This window comes from Rhipicephalus microplus, unplaced genomic scaffold (assembly GCF_043290135.1).
Source record: "Rhipicephalus microplus isolate Deutch F79 unplaced genomic scaffold, USDA_Rmic scaffold_12, whole genome shotgun sequence".
Classification (NCBI taxonomy): Eukaryota; Metazoa; Arthropoda; class Arachnida; order Ixodida; family Ixodidae; genus Rhipicephalus; species Rhipicephalus microplus.
The window spans coordinates 34397162-34407545 of NW_027464585.1; the positions used below are offsets into that span (position 1 = coordinate 34397162).

Here is a 10384-nt window from a genome sequence, read left to right on the forward strand (position 1 = left end):
TCGCAGGTTCATGCCCAGCTCCTGGCAAGCAATTCTTTCATTCACCTCAATTTCTTCTTATTTACATTGCATTTACTATAATTAGTGTCCCCTATACTTTTTATGGCATTATGGTAGGTTAGTTCTCATTAATATTATGTCTAGAAAAGAAAAATGAAGCCTTAACCTTTTCACGTCTTTTTTTCAACCAAGCCATGTGACTTGTCCATTGTGCAATACTGAGTAACACACAAGCACCAACATGTTTTGTGGGGTCGTTCATCTGCAGTGCCCATCAAAGCAAGAGCACTGGAGTTCTAACGGTGGAAGAGCCCTTTCCCTGGGAACGAAAGTTCATTGTGTTTGAGAGCTACCTTCGAGAACTCCTCATTAACTGCACCATATGTGGCCAAGCAGTTGGCAACCTGAACTTCAGTGTCATGGGAACTCTGGACGTTATAGGGCGGGTGTGCGAGCGACTACACAAGCTCTGGTGGAGAAGCCAGCAACTTGTTCGAGGTAGTGGAGCTGGAGCCGGCAACTTCCTCCTGGCTGCTGGCATGCTCTACTCATGCTGTGTGGTGGCCACAACCATCCGATGCCTTGGTGCTCAGATCATCACGGAGTGTGCCTTCTACAACTACCAGAGGGCCTACTTGCTCCCTGCAGTAAAACAGGTGCACTTATTGATCAACATATAAATATAACTATAGCAAAACTTGTAGGCATATTAGGCAGCGTGAACACAAATGCTTATACTGCTCTTGCATTACAGGTGAATCTTACTTTTTTTATCATAACTTTGCCATCGATTCGCACATTGCAAAGCATTTGCTTCCTTCTGTATATCTCTGTCAATGTTATCTAAATTCAGACCATGAAATCATTTTGTCTAAAAGTTGCACAAAACTAGCCCATCTGATTTTATGGTTGCAATGCGAAAGAGAAGCTTAATATTTTTGCATGCTAATGTTTATGTTTAGAAACCAGTCATCGGGAAAAAAAACACAGTTTTACAAATAGTTTTAGCATACTGCATTATTTATCTTACTGTGTAATACGACTACTCATGATTGAACTGATGAGTTGATGAATTTGTACAGTGGTAAAAATGTAGCCGTGGTGAAATACTCGTGGGCATGTTGGCATGAAACATCATTTCTATTATACCAGGCCCTGGAAACTCGGAGCTAGTTTCAGTTTTAAAGAACATGCACGCTCGTAGCGGTTGCTGGGAATCCTAAGGTCCAGTTGAATGGAGTGAGTTTAATGTGAATGTTCGCATTTATTGGCCATCACAAGTTTTTACAAATAAAAAAAATCGACGCCCCATAAAGAACTTCTCTTTTGTTTATATGTTTTTTCTTATTCCTTATTGCATGAATTTTAAATCAGGTGAAGCGCGGAAAGTGATTGACTTGCGTTCATAGCGCTTGCCTCCGCTTCTTCTTGCCTCTCACTCAGCGATATTAGAAGCTGGATCTCGCTCAGTTATCTCGTTCGGTTGCTGTGTCCACAATGGGAAAGAAAGACGGCAAGTTGTGACGGGCAGAAAATGGACCGCAGTGAGTTACGCCTAACAAGTAACCCATGCATTCATCGAAGATGGTTAATCGGCCAACGCATGTTTTCCACAGCTTTGCGGTGTGCTAACCTGGGGATTTCGAGTTCCGCCAAGGTTTTTCAACGTTTCTTAAAAGCAACGAGTCAGCACAAGAGCTTGGACTAATTATTGGAGCAGGTATTGATTTTGCATGAGTACATATGAGTAAACATAGTTCTCTGCAAGCCTGACTGGACTGAGAGAAGTGCAGTGTCGCTTGACTAATTGGTGAAGACAGCCTAGCTCCTGTCGAGAAAATGGGTTTATTGAAAGGCTTGAACTCGAGTTGGCTTGGCTACATAGTTTCAGCTTCTTTTACTTTTGGCGACTAGTTCAAATGATGTCAAATAATTATAGGCGACTTCCTGCTAATGAAATTCTTGTAGCCATGGTTTCAAAATTTGTTAGTCCTTACTTCTAATAGTGTCACTCGAATACACGTGGTGAACTAAATGCTTCTACGTATTATTACAGAGAATGTCGATGGAGGCAACGTTTTGACAAGTGAACTTTTCTTCGTCAAGGCAACGCTGTTGTTTTCATGCGGACAAGTGAACTTGCCAAAGCAGTGTTTCCAGCGACGTTCTTTCTTCAGGAACCTATGATTGCTTTAAGCCTCTTCGTGCCTCTGAACTTCTCGTTTGGTACTCCATTTCGATGCTCATCGTCATAATAAACATGATTGAGTCAAATACAATGTGTCCTACCCGCGATTGTTGACAATTTTCAGATTGGTTCGGATATGGGGTTCAACCTTTGCTCATTATATCCATATGTCAGTTGTAAATAGAAGCTGGATTTATAGATTGACACTTTCGCACTACGTGTATGTACCTGTTCTTTTATGCAAGACATGCAATAAAAAAAACATTTCATTTATGTCGATTGAGTTTTGTTTTACTGTGAAATCAGTCTGCTCAACTTTCCCCTCTTCAGAAAGACGAACAAAATTTTAAAAAACACTACCAAAATTTTATGCCCGAATTGCCCAAGCGGCCAGCGTTCCTGCTAGAAGGCACGAGCGCATTTCGCTTGCATGCGAAGTGAGAAAGAAGGGCTTGCGCTTTTGCGGCAAGCCTCTTATCAATTTTCTGTCCTTTCCCTCTATTCAGGGATCTCACCAGTGACATCATGAAAGAAATTTTCAGTTTGTGATGTATTTCTAATAAAATGCCCGGCAACCGCGAGTGGTAAAAGCGACGCTTCCGCTGCCGAGAGCAAATACATGGGATGTACAGAGAGTTTTCACCCCCTGATTATACTGTGGAATACTAAAAGATACCTATGCATTGTGCCACCTGTTTTTCTAGCTCGCCCTCAAAAAACAAGCAGCCATGGTGGATACACTTGGTGATTTGCTAATTGACTTGGCAGGTGACGGGCGATGTGACTTTCCTGGCTACAGCGCCAAATATCTCGCGCACAGTGTGCTTGCCAGGCAGAATGGCTGCATTTTACACACTGAGCTGGTACAAGTCGGAAGGTAAACTTGCAGTGCTAGTAGTATAATGTTCAAGTGCTAACAAAAGACCTCTCGCTACACTTTTGTTCACAGTCACCAAAAGTCCTCTACAATGTCTCCATGGAAAAGGAAAGACTTGCTAAGTGCCTGACTGCTGTGGAGAATCCAGACATCCACATACACTAGTTGACAAGTACCACATGTTTGTGTGAAATTCGCAAGCGAATCTAAGAAACATCAAGTTAATAAAAGTTTGTCTTCATGTGAAATTGTTTAGAAATTACTGTTTCAAGAAGGAATGTTGGATGCTAGGGGGGGGATGGGAGTTTTATCACTCTTGTAGAAAGCACTGTGTGTGCCCATGACAGCAGGTTCAAGGGACTTACTAAGCATAATTTTTCCCAGATCAGCATCCCAGTGTCAAGCTATACTGCAGAAAGCACAAGCCAAACATACCACACTGGTATGATGTTTGACATTTTGGTAAAGGTAAGCATGTACAGTTTTTAAAGGTAGTGTGGCACATGTACAGTAATTCGGCCCAATCTAATACATTACCTAAGAAGGCTGATATTTACACATGAGTAACATCATCTTAAAAACTGGCTTGTTGACTTGTAATCATGGTAGATGCACTCGCAGCTTGCAAGGTTGCTTTTGCATGCATGATCTAATTACAATATTGAAGACAACCAGTAATAACACACTAGCTTATAAAAAATCCTAGGACTAGTGTAACTTTTGAGAAACTTGTACAGAACATTTGCTGAAACAATTGTATTTCATTCATATTTGTAGTGAAAAAAAAAAAACAGGTGCAGACACAATTCAGAAACTCAAACACAGTACGAGCACTGGTCCTAAGTATGTGTTTCTTATGTTTGCATCGGCTTTTTTGAAGGAAAAAAACAGGTGCAGACACAATTCAAAATTTCATTCACAGTACAAGCACTGGTCATAAGTATGTGTTCCTTATGTCTGCATCTGCTTTTTTTTTTACAAATATGAACACAAGTGACTTAAACCAACTAGCGCTTATCACTACTTTGGATGCTTATTTGACAATACAAGCAAGCACACCCCCAAATACTTCAAATAGAGACACTGCTCTCAGAAAAACAATTCTATTTTACAGTTCACTTTAACAAACAAAGCTGGCACCATTTCTGTCAACTGAGCTCTGTTATACTATGACATTAAAAGCAAATCCTTGTACAGTACATAGAAATCCCATACCTGGCAGTGTAGTTTAAATAGGTTAAATGATCGGGCATGTAATCTGAGGGTTGTAGGTCTGCTTACTGCAGGTACAAAGTTGTCTTTTCGTCTTGGTTTTTTTTCACACTTATGTCACAATTACTACTACAGTGCCAATAAAAGAGCACAATTAACATCCTCTATACCTTCCTTGGCTTCTGTATAAGCTAGGTTTCAATGATTTCATATAAGGAGGCTTGAAGGCGACCCTTTATGTAATGTCACCACTGCAGAGCAGCTTTCAGCTGGTGCAGCTAGTAATGACAGTTAAAAAAAGATGTCCACACCTGGTAAGAAGTGTTGGCTGTTTTTTAATTAAACAGATGTGCTTCTAATAAACTGTGGCACTTCAGATGAAGAGCAATGGCAAAGTGATAGTTAAAAAAAAAAACACTTCTGAGCAAGCGTGCAATACAGTCGAGCCCGCTTATAACGAACCTGAGCCTGACACCTCATTCGTTCGCTGTATCCTGAAGTTCGTAATAAATGAAACACAGTTTTTAAGAAAAGTTGTGAGTGAGAACACAAACTTTTTTTTTTTGCCCCAAAAAGTCCGTGATGCATGTGTTTCAAAGAGCAGAAGCGATAAGGGCGGTCTTGGGTTCATTTAAAACGGCAGGGTGCTCGTTCACCGAGGCCCGTGGCATAAACTGCTTGAGGCACTGGCTCCAAACTCTCGTCGTTCTCACAATACGATTCCCCCAAATCGCTCTCGCCACTTAGTTCATTCACAATGCCCCAATCCGTGCACGGTTCCGCAGTGTAGGCATCATCACCGGCCGTAATTAAGCCATCGCAACAGATGTCCCACACGCTCTCCCAGGTCTGAGACGACGACGCGCTGCCACAAATCGCCGCAGCAGTGGTCCTGTTCGGAAGCTTCAAGCTCGGCTTTGGGCCCGATGTCGACGAAGTCGGCCTCGCGAAAGCAGTTTCGCGCGCATGTAGCCATCACCGCCACCCACGAAATATTCAACATCTACACAGCTGAATGCCGGGACGCCCGAAGCGGCAAGTTGGCTGCCAGGTGGTCAACAGCTATGAGCAAGTGCTCCGCGACGTGGCACCTAACGCGCGGATTACACTCAAGCCAAGCGATCAGACTTTCGACGTTTTGTTGAGGGGCAGGAAAAAGCATGCTAGTCCCCCATTTGCCATCCTGATCACACACGCACACCGAGAGCGAGCAAGACCCGCACACGCGACACACATGCCAGAATGCATGGAACAGCTCTGGGCCCATTTACAGTCAGAAAACGAAACTAACTCGAGCCAGCGTGGCTTGCGATAAAAAGAGGAGAGGATGCCGTGAGAGGGCGACCTTGAAAACCAAAACACACGGGAAGGAGGCAGGTTGGGTAGCTTGCTCGAAAGGTCCGCAAAATTCGCACGTAGGAAAACTTGAAAGAGTGCCTGTGCGTGCAGAAGTGAAAGCACTGTTGCCTGGGTCAGTGCACGCGGCACTGTTCCAAGAATCGGCGGCCGTGGTAAAAAAAATCATTTCGTTGCGCTGGCAGGTTTGCATGGCCTCACGAACCTCGATATTTCATGATTTGTTCCACCCAAATTAAGAGCCGTTTTCGCGCTTCCGCAAGCGCGCGGAAGGCATGCTGAGCCGTGTGCGAAGTGAGCGAGAACAAGTCCTAAACACGAAACAAATCGCATATTATCAGAGTCGGTGGTGTAGCGTACGCACGTGCACTAGTCGCAGACTATTGGTACAGTCGCTGGCCGACTATGTTGGCAAATTGTCTGGTCACCCCAGGCTGGCGACGGCCACAACAGTAATAGCGATCAAAAACAGAGTAGATGGCTGACAGGAAAACATGGGCCTCGTCTGGCGCTGCAGGGACACAGGGTGCTCAGAGTAGCGGGGGGAGAAAGGACGGGGGGGTGCGTAACAAAACGCAGTCGGGGCATGGAGGAAGGAAACAGCTTTCCTTCCTCAATGGGCCGGGGAGAGCGGCAACTAGAGGATCGCGGAGGCAGGGTCGACGTTTAACATGAAGAATGTATGGGCACCTCGCTGATGCTTGATCGGTGGTCGAAAGTGGTTTCCCGGGAAGTCGGCAGACCGCTGACTCCGTTCGCTGTAACCGATCAGTGACGCTCTGGTAAGTGCGATTTCGTGCCATTGAACCAATGTATATTTTCACGGTCACACGGATATTGTTCGATTTAAGCGAAAGTTCGTTTCAAGTGGGGCAGTTTTATGTGGGCTCGACTTTTAAATATATACCAAAAGCACAGCCTGAAGGAAATATAATGTAACCATGCCACAGCATGTGTGCTTCTCATGTTAGTGGCTGTCACCAGCTGCACTAGATTATTTTTCTTTGTCACAAGAATCCCCCAAAATGTGGGTTGATATCATTCATAGGGTAGGTTGACCTATCATCAAGAAAATACGGTAATTACTTTTAGCTTTTAATGTGTCCTGGCATGATAGTGACTTGTCTCTCTTCACCATGCAGGACATGTTAAAAGCTGTTGGAACATGCCATGGACCTCCGCAAACTCTCATCTTATAAGGAGAGCTTTACAAGCAATCAGGCAGCAAAGCCATGGCATATATCCCTCACCTACTACAGGCCATCTAAGAAGGAGCTCCATGCTCAGAAGCTCACTCACTTTCCAACACCATCGACCTCGAATCAGTGACATGCATTTATTCTGATAATGTTGGTTTGGGTTCAATGCCCCATAACTGTGATGCAATAATAATGAGGTAGGCTATAGTGAAGAATGCCAAGAATTTCGGTCACATGATGCTCTTCAACATGACCCTAAATCTAAGTACAAGGCCTCAACCATTTTCACCTCCACTGAAAATGCAGTTGCCATTGCCAAGATTTCATACAGCGTTCTTCTGGTTATCAATTCTGTACTACAACAACTAGACCACCGTGGCGGGTAGTCACCAATACTTAGAACAACATCAAAAGCTTACCGTCATACTGACATAAAATCTATTTTCACGTGTGTGTTCTCTGGCTGGTAGCATACAGACAGCCACTGTGTGAATTGAGCGAGAGACCTACACTGGATTGAAGCAATGTCGAAAGCTCAGTGAAACAGTGAGAATGCAACCGTAGAAACGACGCAGCTGAAGGCTTCTGACACAAGTGCGATACAACAAACCTTCTTGGCAGTTGGGCAAGCATGAAACTATGACTGATTTGTGGAAAGTGTTGACAAATGTTATTTTAATGTGTGCGCTATACTGCTGGCAGCACACGGAGAGCCACTGGGTGAATTGAGCGAGAGAGATACACTTCACTAAAGAAACTGCCTTCCCGGTAGTTGGTGTAACATTCGCCCAGCTTGCCACTCTTTCGTTTGGCTTTCTGATAAGCTTGCCTGCTTGCCGCGATATCGGCTCCTCTTGCTTTGTTTTTGCCACCCTATGGTTCGACAGCGCATAAAAAGCACGGCACTGAGTGCATAAAACGGGATTGTCTTCCTGGCACTGCTTGCGTCGTCTTTCCTCAGCACCCGTCGGTCGTCCAGCTGTCGAATATGTAACAGCTGGTGGCAGCGGTGGGATGGAGCGTGCGTCCGCGGTGGCCCTTGGCGTCCGTTTGGTGAGAGCACGGCTTGTTTGACTTCATTGGGAGCATTAGCGACATTTTCTTGGTAATAGAGGATTTTTTTTTACTTTGCTAGATTTAAGTATTACATGTAAGAGTTACTCTTGCTATCAGAAGTCATGAATCTCGTGTCGCTAACGAAGCCCAACCTTGTGTTGCTAGCTGAAGAATTAGGCATCAAAGTGCAAAAGTCAATGCGTAAGCCTGAAATTCTCCAGGCAATATCCACCTGCGGAGCGGAAGATGACGAAGTGGAGGAATGTTGGAATGCAGTACCCTGCCATTGAAACAGCAAAACAAGCAAGCAGAAGTTGAAAGAGATGTAACTGCAGAACCTTGAACGCAATGATAGCTTCCACATGCACGGGTACATGCAACCTTTCAAGGCTGGCAGTGACATCACTTTGTATCTCGTCAACTTCGAGAGAATGTGTATTAAGGCAGCACTTGATAAAGAAACCTGGTCGCAACGCCTGTTGACATTGCTTCCCAACGAAGCAGCCGACATAGTCGCGAAAATGACAGATGAAGATGCAAGTGACTATGAAAAAGTGAAGCTTCAGCTCAGAAAAAGGTACAGCTTGTCAACAGAAGCCCTGAGGATGAAGTATTGTAACACAAGGCGTAGTCAAGGGGAGTCATACTCCGAGTTCGGCTACAAATACATGAGCTTGTTAGAAGAATGGCTTAAAAGCGCCAACGCATACGAGGACAAGCAACGTGTGATTGAACTGATTGCGCTAGAGCAATTTTATGCATTGATTCCAGAGCAAATGCGCCTGTGGATTCAGGACAAGCCAAACGTCGAAATGTTGCAAATGGCAACTAGTTTGGCTGACGAGTACTGTCCCCGTAGGATGGGAAGTTTGGAAGACCTGCGAAAGAAACCGTCGGGGCCTTTCAAGAAATTTCAGAAAGGAGCGAGAGAAAGCAACCAAACGAAACCCGACGTCTCCCCCTAAGGGCACACCGTCAACCCGAGCGAACTCAATTGTTCCAAGTTTGAAGAAAAACGGCCGTTGGCCTGTTATAAATGTCATCAACCAGGCCACATTGCCACAGGCTGCAGGCAGCCCAATGTGTCTGCTAGTTTGTTAACAGAGGACAGCGACTTGCTCTCACCCTACACAAATGACATGGCAGTGAACGACATCAGTTGCAAGGTTCTGCGTGATACAGGAGCGACATTTGATATCGTCCACCCGTCATTTGTTCAGTCTGAGCATTTCACAGGATCGTGTGTGTGGGTGCGCCAGGCACTAGAACCCGACACGAAGTGCTTGACGGTCGCAAGAGTTGAAATGCAAGGTCCTTTCGGGAAATTCCAGACTGAAGCGGCTGTTTCGGACAAACTCCCTCGAAAAATCCCGTACATTTTTCTAACGGATCGATGAGGGACTTGCAAAATGCAGGAATGCAACTTAATGCGAACCCCGTAATGGTGGTCACTAGGTCCCACACCAGAACGCACACAATCAGCGCTACTCGTGCGGCCGAAGTTGCAGCTGACAGTGCCAACAGTGCTCCGGCGCAAGCTGCTGGTGGGTGCAAGCGCCCCAGCCACGCAAGCCACTGAAAGCACTGATAACACCACTCCTGTCGTTTCCGCGTCCGGAGGCGAATCGATAAGCCCAGTCGGTGAAAATTTTCAGCTTCTGGCCAAGGTTCACAAAAGCGCTCTCAAAATGGAGCAGGCAAACGACGAGTCACTGCAGACGTGCTGAGAAAGATCGAGACGGAAACAAAAAGGACCAGTGTCGTTCATTGTCAATGACGGCCTCTTGTACAGAAAATTCAAGAACAAAAAAGGTCAATGTTTCGAGCAGCTTGTAGTCCCCCAAAGATATCACATTGCGCTGTTGAGTTTGGTTCACAGCGACAGCTGGGCTGATCATTTAGGAATAAACAAGACCAAGAGCAGGCTGTTGAATGATTACTACTGGCCGATGTGCTTCAAGGACTCTGAGAACTGGGTGCGCTCCTGCAGTGTTTGCCAATGGACGGGACGGCCAAACGAACGACTCGAGGCGCCTTTGGTTGAAGTACCTTTGATCGGAGAACCTTTTCGCAGATTGGTAATCGACATTGTAGGGCCCTTACTAGTAACAGCGGCAGTCAATGGGTACTTGCTTACGCTCATTTGCACCGCGACGAAGTTTACCGAAGCAGTGGTGTTGCCGGAATTAAGCTCCACAGCAGTTGTTAACCTGCTACTGACTGTATTTGTCAGAATTGTATTCCCCAGTGAAATCCAATGCGACCAACGATCTGTTTTCACAAGCGCGCTTACCACGACATTCCTCAAGAAGTGTGGCATATCCATTCACCACAGCTCTGTCTACCATCCGCAGAGTAAGTCGGTCGAAAAACTTCATTCAGTAATGAAGCGAATTCTGCGTGCGCTCTGCTTCGAGAAGGGCACCATATGGGACGCGGCTATTCCCACGATGCTCTTTGCTCTGCGCACTGTCACTCACGAAGCGACTGGTTTCA

At 45.3% G+C, this 10384-nt stretch overlaps 1 protein-coding gene across 7 annotated transcripts in view; it reads left to right on the forward strand.

Moving 5' to 3' along the window:
- Positions 1-10384, forward strand: part of LOC119166761 (uncharacterized) — a 50498-nt gene that overhangs the window by 8332 nt on the left and 31782 nt on the right. For 3 of the 7 annotated variants that reach the window (XM_075882469.1, XM_075882475.1, XM_075882472.1), the window contains exon 2: positions 269-656. In XM_075882469.1, coding sequence (XP_075738584.1) covers positions 269-656 — 388 coding nt within the window. Of the gene's footprint in view, positions 1-268; positions 657-2892; positions 3066-3137; positions 3314-3449; positions 3534-10384 lie in introns of those variants that run through there. The other 4 variants (XM_075882471.1, XM_075882473.1, XM_075882470.1 and 1 more) reach the window with 4 other exon arrangements.